This window comes from Odontomachus brunneus, unplaced genomic scaffold (assembly GCF_010583005.1).
Source record: "Odontomachus brunneus isolate Ranch 3 - 2012 unplaced genomic scaffold, Obru_v1 Obru_scaffold_079, whole genome shotgun sequence".
Lineage (NCBI taxonomy): Eukaryota > Metazoa > Arthropoda > Insecta > Hymenoptera > Formicidae > Odontomachus > Odontomachus brunneus.
The window spans coordinates 449,386-465,182 of NW_022639529.1; the positions used below are offsets into that span (position 1 = coordinate 449,386).

Below are 15,797 nucleotides of genomic sequence, written 5' to 3' on the forward strand. Positions count from 1 at the left end.
CTTGGTAAAAGTTTTACATGAATCAATTATACTATGCTTATATTGTAAATATTACAAACATTATGGTGACATTTACTATAAAAAAGATATTCCTAACTATAATCTTTTTACTATGCCATTATAGTTCCAAATATCGTACATTTTTCTCTCAGTGTAAAATTACACAATGTGCGGTTTCGTGCCTTCTTACATGCATACTGAGCAGCAGTTCAGTTCATTGCGTAGATTGCACATTGGGAGATCTAGAGAGATCTAGGAAATCTGGGTTAACTATTGTTACCCGAGCAAAAAAATATCTACCCGGGTAGGACCTAGATAGGCATGCCCTAAAATAGTAGAATTTCCTAAATAGACTTTAAATAGGCGCTGTTGGGGATATCCTTAATAAGTCCTGCTACCGTTAGGCCTACATATGGTCAAGCAAAAGAATTTCTAAAGAAAAATTCGTAAATAGGCCCAAAATAGGCACAGATGTGGATGTCCGTAGACATCAACACAACAAGACATGTATTTATATAATTCAGTCAGGGTCTCATTTATTCAATTCTTGAAATAGTTTAAAGTCTTACAGAATTTTAGTTTACAGTCTTAGACTGAAGTAAAATTTACATAAGTTTGAAGTAAAACCAAAATACCTGATTTTGGTTCTCAAAAATACAGTCTTCCAAATAAGGCGGATCCACATAGAGTTCCACAGCAAAAGATAACTTGGAAATTATATTGAAATATAACATTGAAATAATTTAGAAATATTTGTGAAACATTTTATCAAAATCTTTTTTACTAAAATATTTCAGAAATCGCTTATAATAAGCGTTGATTTATATATTTATATATAAATTTAATTAATTTAATGAAATCTTATATGATAAGGTGGATTTCTCTTTCTTTTAATTGTACTCCTTTATAATTACTCAAAGTTTATAGTCTTTTATGTCTTTATTTATTTATTTAATAACAATCAACAATAAAAAAATTTTACTCTAAAAATTTAAAAATAACGAAATGGAAGTGCGGGATTTTGTAGATCTCATCTCATTAGCTAAGGGTTAAATTAACAATAAAAGTACGAAAAATATAATTTTTATTAAAATTATATCATTTTATTAAGTTATATTATCAAAAAATTATATTATTGTGTTAATCACAACATATATGGACAAAATGTAAGACGCTTATATCGATTGAAAAAGTGGCGTAGTGTCTAAGGCAAGAGATTCATAATCCACAGAGATGCCTCAGGCAGGGTCCAGGTCGAGTCCCACCAATGTCAGTGAGAAATTTTAAATGTGATGTAGCATTGGAATCAAGTAATCTAAAGCTTTCAAATAAAGTCCGCAAGCGTTATAACCTTTACGAATAGTTTCTATTAGAAAAAAATAGTACGTATTCATACATAAAAGAATATTTTTTTCTACTTACACATGTCCAGATAGAGCCTATATAGGCGTGCCAGAACAGGGCCTTGTCAGATTTACAAATCAGGCCCTGACTTACAAAAGCGTTACATCTCTGTACAGGACCTATTCTGGCTTGTCTGAATGGCGCCTAGACAGAAATAGGGAAAAGCTATCTAGGGCCTTTACAAGCCCTCTTTTAAATTCCTACCCGGGTAGTAGAGCAGATTTCAAGACTAGTAGCTAGATAGTAATGACTAGATAACTTTTCTAACCAATCACAAGCTCGTGACTGGCTAAATATTTCTATTCAGTCTTTTGAATGTCAGAACTATCTAGTACCTATATCAGTTACATAGATAGTGGCTAGATGAAAAAGATTACACAGTAACGAGACAGAAAATCATCGGTAAATCCTGAATAGAAATTGGACATCAGAACTGTCTAGTACTTATACCAATTATAGTTACAAGTTACTTTTTTGTATCTAGCTAGATAATTTTTTATCTAGCTAGATAATTAGGTAATTTTTCTGGAACAGCCTACTAGGAGAAGTGAGCGTTATATTCTTAGCTAGTAGCGATGTAAGACCCAACTTTTCTGTGTCATTACTAGACAATCACTAGATTCAATTTCTGCTCGGGTATATTACTGTTTCTATTAGTATGCCGTTGTAGGTAAAATATAACGATTAACGAACCCCTCTCCCCAACGACCCTGACCTTGACACATATTATTATAAGAAAAGTATGTTGAAGAGCATACAAAAAGTTTTAGTCGTCGGATTTTGTCCATTGCAAAGCTATTGACAAAAAAAGTTGGGTAAATATTCAGCAAATTAAAATGTCATGTAAATATGACTTTTTAATTAAATATTTAATAATATTTTCATTTATAAATATATTTAATGCTTAAATCTTTCGCCTTACTAAATTATAATGAGTCCATTATATATTAAAATTATAGAAAAATTCTAAAAAAAAAATAGCAAAGACTCCTACGCAAGGTATATATTTCAGCAATTTATCACTGAAATATTTATTTATACATATATTCTGTCGCATCTCTAAAACTAAACTACTTGCGTAGAGCCTTTGCTAATCTTTTCAAAATTTATAATTTTAATATACAATAGACTCATTAATTTATAGTAAGGCAAAAGATTTAAGCGTTAAATATACAGAGTCCGCCAACGAAAACTTTCCATTCCGATTATTCTGTAACTAATTTTAATTTTGTCAAAAATGTCGATACATGTTAATATTACGTATAATATTTTTTTTATGTACGGAATCAAAACAAATGAGTTTTCTTGAGTACAGCTTTTAACTCGCGAAAAACTTAAAATCAATAATATAGAAAAAAAAATTTAAGATATTCTTTACAATCATGGCAGAATTATATCCTATAAAAATATAACTTATAGTAAAAATTAATAAACAACTTATTTTTGACGTATAGGAATGCCACAATGACGTATATTAGTTTAAGCTACCTGTAGCATCTGTTAAATTTCTCTTGTTAATAACATTGCAATAAACAAAGTCCGACGGTTAAAACTTTTTATATATTATTTAGCATACTTTTCTTAACAATATGCCAAGGTCAAGATCGTTGGAGAGGGGTTCGTTAATCAGTATATTTACTAATACTTTAACTTAATTTAAAAAAAATACTTTTTCTATTTATTTACGCTAGTTTTCTTTTACAGCTTATTTAAATAAATAGACACACACTAATAGAAACAAGCACGGTAATATGGACAATTATTCTAGGCAGTGAACCGAGCTGTCGGTTAGCATGCATGAGGCAGAAGGCACGAAATCGTTTTTCTAGCTTTACGAAATGAAGAAAGGCTCGTTTTTTACGCCTTTTGTCACGTACACGTCGGTGTTTCATTCTATCCAGCCCTGGAAACGCCGATAAGCGCGTGACCAGAGTTTCGAGGGGGCGCGAACACACCGATAACGAGGCGATACCGCGGCGAAGAGGACGATAAAGCTCCCGCTGCCGCGGCCGACGGTAATTAATTGAACGTTAAGACCACCGTTTACGGGCCAGATCTTCCGTGTGTGCGCCGAGGATTTTCGAGACAGCGTCTAGGCGCGCGCGTTCGCTCGTTCGCTAACTCGGTTCCTCTCTCTGTCTCTCTCTTGCTTTCTCTCTCTCTCTCTCTCTCTCTTTCTCTCTGTCTCTCACACTCCCTCTTACTCGCTCGCTCGCTCGCTCGCTCGCTCGAGTTCTGCTAATTGAACGCGTAATTGATGAGGCTGCAGTCTGTACTTACACAATGCTCCAATTGTGCTCAGCCAAGCGCCGGCACGGTGTGCCAATATTAGCGATGCACTCGACGTCCCTATAACGGACCCCTCTCCACGCACAAATAATGCCCCGAGTACCATAAATACTCGACAGCTTCCGCAATATGCCTCCGCTGCCTGGTCTGGCCTTTTCAAAAACTCGAGGAGTCCTCGAAGGAAACGAGGCCTCGCATGCCGGCGACCACGAGCGGGACACACACAAACACCACAGCTGTGCGCGAATTGTTTCTTCCTTACCTTCGCGAATTCTAATCGCTACCGGAATATCCGTGAAATTGCTTTGCAACGTGCAGATTTGCATATTACAACCCGTACATACACGATGGAGTATTAATTAGTGCGTCTGAGGGCAATCATGCAATCCCAGATTACATCGTAATCGCGATGTGATTAATTCACGAGGAAGAGTATGTTATGTACGATGACGTTGAGAACAGACAAAAATGCGTACTTCTGTAAAAATGTCTCGACACATGCGATACTTCGTTGATATTAAGGCTCTTCTACAATGATCGCAATGTCTATCACAATTAGTTGCAACGCTCATCGTAACAGCTGGGTCAACTATTGCGATTGCAACGCTTGTCTGGCTTTGCGGGAGCTAATTAGAAGCGTCAGTAAGGAAGACCATACCCAAGGGGTATGTGTGATATGTGCTTTGTTTACGTATTTATCATGAGAACGACAATAGAAACGAAATTTTAAAATGTTTCTTTTAGAACATAGCTACTTTTGATCAAAATCAATATAATATCATAATTAAAAAATAGAAAGAAAACTGATTTAGGAGCAACTAGTATAAATACATTTGCGAGAGTCTTAAGACTACTCGATACCAGAACAGGATGGCCGTGTTGCTGCATGTTCATATTTTGATTATTACTAAACAAAATATACAGTTAACAAGGTTGTGGCGGGCATTAATTGGTAGAAGAAGGTTGCCTTTATTATATTTATAAAGTCATTCACAACAATTACAATTTCTCAAGCAACTAATTATTGAATGACTCTATAAATATAATAAAGATAAACTTTTTCTATGCATTAAGGGGACTAGAGGATTAGATTGCCTGAAAATCGTGCATGTTTTTTCACAATTTTTTATAAAAACAAATACTCAATATAAGTGTATAGTACATAGTACAGTTAAAATATATATATGTTTCGGTTTTATTTTTCAAGGTCGTCATTTTGCAGTAATATCTTGATTCTCGGTGGTTCAATTAAACTGAATTTTAAAAAATTTCCGTAAGCTTGTCATTATCGGGTGAATTACTGACAAACCCATGAAAATAGTTAATTTTGAAATATTCATTTTTTTACTATAAAAGAACTGAAAATTTTTATAATATTCCATTAAGTTATTTGCAATTTTGTTAACTTTTACTCAATTTCTATAGTGATTCACACGATAACGACAAGCTTACCTAAATTTTCTACCTAAAATTCAGCTTAATTGAACCACCGAGAGTCAAAATATTACTGCAAAATGACGGTCTTGAAAAGGAGAACAAAATATATTTTAACTGCATGTGCCATATACTTATATTGAGTATTTGATCATCAAATTATATTTTTCTTCTTTTTCACCCAAAAAAAGTATCCTACGTACAAAGGAATGTGAATTTTCCTCTAACTCTATGTTCTAGAAGAAATATCTTACTGAAACCATATTCATCTTTTATTAAAGGGAACTATTCATCGTGCATTTATGAGATATTATTCTAATTGTGTTCTTCTATATCAAGAGGAATATGTTAATTTGAAGCACAATGCCATCTTACGTGCAGTACAAGAGACGCGAAGAACTGTTGTTTCGCTGCGTACTGTCGTGTACGATTGGTTGAAACCAAACGCCACGCTTAGAGCTTCCACCGTCAATTCACTGTCGACGTTTCAATTAAATCAACGTTTGAAATCGTCAAACCGACATCATTTTGACGTTAATCAACGAATCATTTTTCACTAGGTATATAGATGTCACAAACATGAAGTCTTAAATAGTTCAGTGGGAAGAGCGGTTGCCTGACAAGCGGAAGACACCTGTGCTCGTTCCCAGTCTTGATTATGAGTATTTTTCATCTCATATTGTATTAAAAGTGGACATCTACAGATACACAAGCAGCAGCCCGGTCAAAGTTTTCTGATCTTTCTTTCGTGTGGATGCGATAAAACTTATTAAATCCGAAGAAATATTTTTGAGTTGAAGTAATATATAAGAGAAAATTTAGATTAAGAACAAATAGATTTGTACTGTACATTCAATATGAAATTCCTCTATCTTTAAGAATTGTGTTTAAGATTATTTTTCTCTTGATTTCAAAGGAATCTTCTTGAGGCCATATATAAGAGTGAAATCCTCTAAGATTTAGAGAATTCCACTTCTATTAAAATTATTTTTTTTTGATGTTATATGTTGTATAAATACACTTTCGCATATTTAGTTTGTCATAAAAAATTGTGAAAGAACAAGCACGATTTTCAGACAATCTGATCCTCCAGTCCTACGACCTTGTTAACCGTATATCTTGCTTACAATTTCTCAAGCAACTAACTTCGAAGTTGTAAAGTATAAAGCATCGGTCTTCTCTATTCTTTTGTTACGATGAGATAGATGTTCATTGTGCGTTATCTTTATTATTTAGGGCGGGGGCTAATCTTGTGCGACGTGGGGCGAATAAATACAAAAGTCAATCGGCGCGAATGATTTAATCCGCCTGACTTACTGTTAACAATGTAAATATCCCCCTTAATTATGTCTCCGCGTGTGAGCGAGCGCGCATATGCGTGCACGCTCGACTTCCTTGCCGCGCGGCAAATAAGCGCGGGTTCGCGCGGGACTGTGTGCTGTTTAAACGCGTTGAGCTTCTAATTTACGGAGCTCCTCGAAGCAAAACGCTCGCTATTCCGCGCAACATCCTCCGCTCGGCGAAATATCCTCCGCGCGCGCTCGAAATTTTTTTAACGGCATTTTGTTTGCCCGGATAATAAAAAACAGCGCCGCGCCGTGCAAATACACATCGACCGTATCGGCTGGTATCGGTCGACGTGTGCACCTGTAGTCCGTGCACGTACATGTGTGTGTGTGCACACCGGAAGTACGGAATTAAACCCTCGCGCAAACAGTCGATATCGCGGCGAGGTATGAGCTCGCTCGCGACCACCATCTCGATATTTCCATTCGGCGAGTGTGCGCACTCCCTATCGTCCGACGATATTATATTTGTAACTGGCTAAATAAGTTTGATTTATATGCCGCGCGGCTCGTCGAGCCCTTCGCGGGGAAAATAACATTGCGTCTCGCGTAAATAGCGCGGCCAGAGCGCGTACGTTTGTTCTCTTGTTCGTTCCTTCGTTCAATCATTGGATAGATGACGTTATCGTCGACTCCCCCTTCTGCTCGAGAAGAACGAGAAAAGGTATCCGACGGTGAACACGAGACGCGAATTCCAAAAGACGTCGCGCGACAAATTGTTTTTACAAAGTTTCGAGAGAATGACAGAGAGATAGATAGATAAAGAGAGAAAGAGAGAGGAGGGGGGTGGGGAAGCGAGAAGGTCTCTTTCCTTCTTTCTGTCTCCTCTTAAAAATTCGCCGCGGCTTCGCGGACCTGAGGAGTGCGCTCGCGCATACTTCACGGTGATTACGTGGCCGAGTAAAGAGGAAGCTCGTCAATCCGGACTTGGTAATTGTGAAACCCCGCGCGCGCGGTGCCGTTGGCGTCTTCATCGATTGTCCAAAATCTTGACAGGGCTATCGCCCACTTGGGGCTCCCGACTGCTCGTGACTGGCAATTTTAATCGGCACACCATAATGATTCTGAGGAAAGATTCTAATTAGCCTATCGGGAAGTACACAAAGCTGCGTATAATTAAAAAAATCACTCTGCCCCAACAGTTAACAACAGAGTAAAAAAACAGAGGAGGAGAGAACTCGTTGCTTCACAATAAAAGAGAGAAAGAGAAAAGAGGCAAATTAAAATTTTCAGAATTTCGGAATTACAATTTGTTGGACATTTAATTGTTGTAACTGTAAATATAATAAAAATAATCATTTATATGTTTTTATACCCATAAGAGGAAACCTGTAAACCGTATATTTTGTTTTGTACTAACCGAAATACTAACATTCCGCAAGGTGGCTAGGTTAAGTTTTGCCAGGTTAAGTTGAGCACAGCTCAGGATAAGAAGGCCATGTATAATACGTGTTCTGATTAATAATTTTTGGATCTTCACGACACGTCTCTGCAGCTCTATCAGCCCTCAAGGAGATACTGACATTATAAACTTTACCGACAGAATATTGGCATTTTTCTGCAAAGTTTACGCCACATTGGTTGTACAGAATTACAGATGGTTTTACGCAATGAAAATTCGTGCAAAAATAAATAGGAACATTGCTCAATATATGACGAAAACAAAAAAAATGTTAACCCTTCGCGAATCAGATGAATAAGAACTATATGGAGTTACATCTAAATTTTGACAAGAATAAAACCAATAAGAGCCGATGCTGGACATTTTGTGCAAATATTTTATGATGGAGAGGATGATAATGTTTGTAGTATCAAACGTACGTGCTGAAATAATTTTTGGTCTTTACAACGTACGCGAATCAATCTTCCACCTACAAACCTATCCTAAATCCCCATCGTTCTCACAACTCAATAATGTAATCAATGAGCATGACAGAGTATTAAAATAAGGGGGATTTTTAATAATTATAATAATTATAGAAAAATATTAGGATCAAAATTTGGTGTTACTTATAGAGAGCTAATGAGCTTATAGAGAGTTAATAATATTTATTTCTTTTATATGGAGTTAATTTTATCCTGAATATTATCCATCTACAAATACATCATTTGAATAAAAATGCACTTGAAAATAGTATTTCATCGTTCTTGTAATAAAGACAGATCTATATTTTGAAAAAATACAGCAGTTTTTAAAGCCGCTTTAATTTAATCCCACATGGTTTACGGAAGGTTAATATAAAATTTCAAGTTGTCAGCGTAATATTTGCCTAATCCAAAAGTTCCATAGTTTGTACGTACCGAAAGTGTTGATGCTCCAGACGGAAAAATTTTGAAGAACATTGCTGTACTTTTGCATCTGAATTCAGAAGTTTAAGAATATCGGAAAAGTTTGCAGAAAGATTTCTACACACGTGCGTGGTTAGGTTTTCCGCTGAATATGGTGAAGCAAAACAACACATATTCGTGTAAGTTCTATATGTACAAAAAATATGAAGAGAATAGCGTGATTATGTTAGTGACGATCGTCTCTGCGTTATCGACATTTTTCGAGTTCGTCGTCGACTTCAACATCCCCTTAAGGGGATGCTGAAGACGATCATCACTAACACAATTACGCTATCCTTTTCATATTTCTTGTATATACAGAATTTACATGAATGTGTGTTACTTTGTTTTACCATATTCAACGGAAAACCTAACCATATATATGTAGAAATCTTTCTGCAAACTTTTTCGATATTTTTTTTGATATTCGACTTTCTAAATGCAAATGCGAAAGTAGAGCAATGTTTATCAAAATTTTTTTGTTTGCAGCATCCACACTTTCAGTATATACAAGCTGCAGAACTTTTGGATTAGGCAAATATTACGCTAATTGACAGCTTGATATTTTATATTAAACATTTTTTGTTCGTTTTCGTCACATATCGAGCAATGCTTCTATTTATTTTTGCAGGTACTTTCATTGCATAAAAGCATTTGTAATTATGTGTAACCAATACGACGTAAACTTTGCAGAAAAATGTCAGTGTTCTGTCGGTAAAGTTTTCAGCTTCAGCATCCCCTTAATAATAAATTGGATGAAGAGTGGATTTAACATGGAATCCTGTTTCGCCGCGTACGATAGGTCGAGGATAACTGGTCACATGTGTTTGACACTGTCAAACAGTGATAGTATTGTTCTCGTTACGTTGTCGTTGCGCAGGTATAATACAAGATAGAAAAGCCGCGCAACGACACATCATGTACATAATGACATTGTTCGTTACAGAATAGATCTGGGTAGTCAACCGAGAAGTCTACGTTGACGGTGACGACATAATAAACAGCAAAGTGATGAACTATTAGGTAAAAAAATAAGTCTGTTCGTTTTCCCAAGAAACACTAGTGCAAACTGTTGCAATAAGTTAGAGCGAAAAAAAAGTATACTTGTCTCTTTCTAACTTATTCACTAGTGCAAAAGTTCATCAAAAGCGAACAGACCTAATGATGTAAATGACAACCAATTTTTTCTGTGAACTACAGCGTTATTACTGAGTGCAGTGCGACATATCCCTGCTTAAAATGTTGGATAGAAAATGGTAGAAAAATTGTCTATTATATTTTATGGTGATTTTGATTCGTATATTTCACATCTCATTTACGAAATTTCGTAAGTGAATTTATATACCATGTATTGTCTATGATTGATAAATATAAACTGATTACACCAACTTTCATATTCAACATGATGGGAAAGAGTAGTATCATAAGATATGATTAAACTACATAGATATTCTTTTCATTTTTATCTGTCCATCATTATAAGTAGAATTATTATGAAGGAATATTATAAGGTTTATTATAAAATAACAATAAATACATAATGCGATATTTAGAGATGATTCTATGATTCAGAAATATCAATTTATTATACAAACATCAATATTCAAGATGATTGAAAAGAATGTATCATAAAATACAATTAAAATATATAGAAAGTCTATGTTGTACGGTTTCGGTGCATGATAAGTCGTATAAATCAATATAGGAATTCTATTTCAATTTTATCAAATCATTTTCTATCAAATATTTTAAGCAGGGATATTACGTGTGACACATTTGTGGAAATATGAAAATGCTCCGGGCATTGCATATTGTGATATTTAAGGCTCTGCTATTTCTGAAGCGACCATATTGGATTGATGACGTCAGAAGCGAGAAATGCCAAAAATAATTACGTTTTATTGTTTTATTTTTTATTTTTCCCTAGAACTAAATATTTTCCTAATCCTAAAACTTATGAAAAGTGCAGCAAACTCAGTATATATCTGGCTGATATATCACATAGCATCGTAAAATAATTCCTGAAATAATGGTACATTTTTTGGCTGTCACGGTGATTTGACAGCTGAGATACCAGCCTGTATGAACACATTTAATTTTTTGATTCTCATAATGTATCACCAGTATCACTGAGTTTGCTGCATATTTCACAGCTGTGAAGATCACGATAATATACACAATTCACGGAGAAACTGCAAAATAACGCGATAAAACGCAATTATTTTTCCGAGATGTCAAGCGAAGCCTAGCGTGATCCTGACCTAGTATTAGCCAATCAGCTATACTGACACGGTTATTTCGTGTTCTCGACACTGCTAGGCGCTACCGTCAACTCTGACTTTCTATGCGGAGATAGCAGAGCCTTAATGTGTACAAATAGTTTTTCAGTCATATCCGGCATTGAGTCACACAGTTGATTTCCTATCAAAACAAAGCGATTTGTCACATTTATTTTGTGATTATGTAAGAGTTATTTCGGCAAAAGAGAACTGCTCCAGAGTATTTCACAAGTATGCAGAATAGATTGCAAATGTTATTTGAATGTTATTTGATATAATTTTTATTTAACCATGGTTTGCAGAAATTTTGAGCATGATTTTCTTTGCTTCTGACATTATCAAATCAACATGGCCGCGGTGACCACCCAGGAACCTTAAATAGGGACCAACTTTACCTCGTCCGTCTGTGCTCGATTTCGATCATTTTATAAATGAATATTGTTTTTATTACCCGAAATAGTGTCATACACTTACAGGAAACTTCATTCTAATTATCTTATAACACTTAAATTTGTTCACTCACGATGAGGAATATTAATAAGAAATTTCGAGATACTTTTTTTTGAAAATGTATTTGACTGCTCCTAAATTAGTATTTAAAAGAGTTTACTTTTAACTGTAATGTTATTTCGATTTTAATGAAATTTTGTCAGAGAGAAGTATTTATTTTCTGAAAGAAATGTTTTGCAACTTCGTTTTCACTGTTTCTCTTACAAAAAATATATAAACAAGGCATATTTTTGGGTAAAGTCGGTTTCTCCTAGAAGTCAAAAGGTAAAAGTTCTTATTAATATTCTTCTCTCCTAGAAGAATATTAATAAGAAATTTCGAGATGCTTTTTTTTGAAAATGTATTTGACTGCTCCTAAATTAGTATTTAAAAGAGTTTACTTTTAACTGTAATGTTATTTCGATTTTAATGAAATTTTGTCAGAGAGAAGTATTTATTTTCTGAAAGAAATGTTTTGCAACTTCGTTTTCACTGTTTCTCTTACAAAAAATATATAAACAAGGCATATTTTTGGGTAAAGTCGGTTTCTCCTAGAAGTCAAAAGGTAAAAGAGTATACAACAAAAAAAAATTCTAAAATATAAAAGAAATAGATTGACGAATGGGAAACTGATCAAACGAATCGAATTCGTTCTCCCAGTCGATTCCGAAAAGGTCGCGTTTTGACGCCTGCAGTGAAAAACAAAAAGAAACCTCCTTCGCGAGGCACTGAATTCTTGAATACACTTAACCCGTGTTTTTCGACCCTCCCGCTGAAAGTTGCAGTCACGTACATGAATACAAAAAGTACTACTCGGTTTTATGAGACTCTGCATATATACGAGCACGTACAAGACGACGACGACGATGGCGACGACGACGAGGACGAGGACGAACGGCGACGGCGATAGGAGAAGAGGGAAAGTTTTGCACCCCGAAACTTTTATAATACACACAGTGCGGGGTCATAGATTTGAATTAATTCGGCGGCGAAGTTCCGCCGGGCAAATAAAAATAATTCACTGTATCAATTTAATATCGCTTTATGGTCGGCTCGTTTCCTCCTACCGCCGGCAGATTCTCCAATACACGCTTTCAGTAGCTAAGCTCTCGTTAAAAACATGCGAATTAGTATAAAAAGATTTTTTCCGTAATAAAAACTTTATATTCAGAGTTTTCATAAAGGATTATTTTAATCACTCAACGTCACAAAAAAATCCTCCTCCCATAAAAGTACCTTTTTTATTCCACCGCAAAGCTTTCACGTGCTCGCGTGTAATCACGATTACATTTTTCATGTCCCGTCTTTGTCGCGTTTCGCCGCAATAATTGTAAACAGAGTGTTAATTAGACTAACGTAACTATTCTCCCTGCATTTGGGAGCTCTCTCTTTGCTCTTTATTCAACGATCGTGATTTGAAGTAATTTTCTCTCTATTATCGATCATCGTTCACGCGTACGCCCTGATTTGCCACACCTGCCTGCTGCTAGCCTTGCGTGAGCTCCCTCGAGAAAGAGGAAGAAAAACGACCGGCGGATGGGAAGAAATCCCGGGTCGGTCCGTACCGCGGCTTCTTCCACATTATTACTTCAGCTCCTCCGCTCAAGAATTGGTCAAACAGTAACGACCGGAATTACTCTCGTCTCCCCTCGAAGCGGAGGCTTCGAGTGACGATGAGATCGCGCGTCGTCGAGCTTCGCGAGCGTGCGCGCGCAAACAGGACGTTATTAAAGCCGCCTTTATTACGGTCATTGCGCGACTCCAACTTCGTGCGAGTTACGCCGCTAAATTGATAATAATCCATCCAACACTTATGAATTGGCGGCGGCAGGAGGCGCGCAGAGGGATAGGGGAACTTGAGAGGGCGCGCGCGCCGTTATTAAGGTGTTCAACCGCGCTCGGAATTCAGCAATCGGATTAACGAAGATTAGAACGGCTATTAAACGAGACGGCGCTTTATGCTTATCATATGTTAGTTAAAGCGCCATTCGGAACTCGCGGCAACATCCTCTCGGATTAGCGCCTCCTGTAGACGCTCGAAAGTCGTCGCATATAACTCGCTCATCGTGTAGCTTGATCGCATTTGAAATTACACGAATAAAATATTGCAAAAATTATTAAAAAAATATATAGTAGAAGGATATGTTATTGATACAATTAAAACATAATTTATTCGGTACAAGCTTACTTAAAGAGCGCGTCAATGCTTACCTCATACCACATTCTCTACGTAACATAAAAGTGCTTTTAATTATTTTCACTACAATGGTTATGTAAACAATTATAACGTGTAAATAATTATGTAAACAAGATTTCGTAATCTTGGACAATACAGAAATTAAGACCAAAATTAATATATAAGGCAGACCGGGTCTAAAGAGTTGGTTCAAGGGGTTAACTATGTGGTTTGTATGTATTTATCATGAGAGAAACAGTGAAAACAAAATTACAAAATGTTTCTTTTAGAATATTTTTTTCTGAGTTGTTAAGATTGAAGTTATAGTTAAAAACAGGAAGGACTGATTTAGAGAAGTCAGGTACTTTCTCAAACGTTCCCAAATTTCGTATTAATCTTTCGAGTGCTAATTAGGATCATTCATGTCCAGACCATTTTTAGAAGTGCTTGTTTCTCGGAACTAGTTGATCCGCGTCTTTATCTCTCTCGAGCGGATGTGCTTTATTCTTACTGACTGCAGAATTGTTCAAATCGTGTATAGACACAAATAACTCTAGTTATTATTCGATGCATAACAAAATGTAAGTTCCTAGTTTCTTTTTTATTTAATTATCTGTTATATAATCTGTTATATAATAACTTTTATAAAAATGATTAAGAAAACTTATTATTGTTATGTAGAATGCGGTATGAGATAAACCTCAACATATTATTTAGATAAGTCTTTATCAAATAAATTAATTTAATTGTAATTAATCTAGCTGTTTTAACTGTATTAATGATGTATTTTTGTATAATTTTTTAATAATTTACATAAAAAGAAAATATCATTTTAATATAAAAAGGAATTTTATCTTATATACAAAATAATTCCTTTGTCTCGTGATTATGTTTTCTTCATTCTTTCAATATATTGACGATTTTCATTTCGAATAAAAATTTAATGGTAAGTTAAATGCTGTAAATATTGATATAAGCATAAATTAAAAAATATCTTTTTTATTGTAAAAATATTTTTTATAGATATTTTTTTATTTATGCCTATGTCAAATTACAGCACTTAACTTACCATTAAATTTTTACTCGAAACGTTTTTTTATCTCCTTTAATTTAAGAGTAATACACGAAAAAGTGGAATCGCCCTTTTTACTTTGAGAGTGTAAATCATATCTGTAAATAGCGATACAAATGGAATATACCGTTATTCATGTATTGATTTACTCTACATACTCACAAAAGTGTATCAAAATCAAAGAGTTCGGGTTCGCGGTGTTCCCTTGTGAGAATCCACTAGAATCCATCTGACGCTTTTGAGATCCAATTCAGTCATACTTTTTCCAGGGACAACATCTGGAATTGCGAATTCTGTTAAAGATAAATTTGTCATTGCAAATTGCTATAGTTTCACTTTTTACTTGTAGAATTCTAGAAAATATACTATTTGGCCCACGTATTTCTGGCTCATTTTTATCTTTTTAATAAAAATGATTATAATTACTATGCTGTTACATCCGGGAAGAACTCCAGTTCAATTATTCTTTCCTTTCTCTTTTGTTTTTTCTTTCAGAATTCGAGCGCACGACAGGGGAGGGAGGAGAGAAAAGGAGCGTTGGGAGTAACGCAAACGAGACAATTTTCCCCCACAACGACCCCACCGTGCGACGGTGCGCCGTGCGTAATTCGTTTACGCTTAATTCCTCATTGAGCAGGGCGAGTGTATTATTTCGTCGCGGTCCGGCGCGGGGACTCTATGTTTTCGTGCTCTCCCCGTCCCGCCCCGTCCGCCTTGCAGCGTTAGAGAGCCGGCCGCGCCGCCGTGGTACATTTTACGGCTGACTAGCGGGTAATGCCGGTAATTAACGTTTCTTTCGTGCGCTCTTTCGCTATCGCCGCTCCAAACCAGCTGCGCTCTCTCGCGCTGTGCGCGCTCGCGCGCACGCGCACGTCTCCGACTACTTGACGGCAGACAGATACACGCTGCGCCGCGCGTGTGGGTCGCGTATGTCACGTGTCACACACACACACACACACACACACACACACACATAAAAT

At 35.9% G+C, this 15,797-nt stretch overlaps 1 protein-coding gene across 1 annotated transcript in view; it reads right to left on the reverse strand.

Annotated features, from left to right (window-relative positions):
- The window catches only part of LOC116847519, a 35,435-nt gene extending 19,688 nt beyond the window's left edge, over nucleotides 1-15,747 (reverse strand). The window contains exon 1 of the mRNA XM_032822606.1: nucleotides 14,980-15,747. Within this exon, the coding sequence (XP_032678497.1) occupies nucleotides 14,980-15,046 (67 nt within the window). The 5' untranslated portion in view covers nucleotides 15,047-15,747. The remainder of the gene's footprint in view (nucleotides 1-14,979) is intronic.
- Nucleotides 15,748-15,797: the final 50 nt, after the last annotated feature.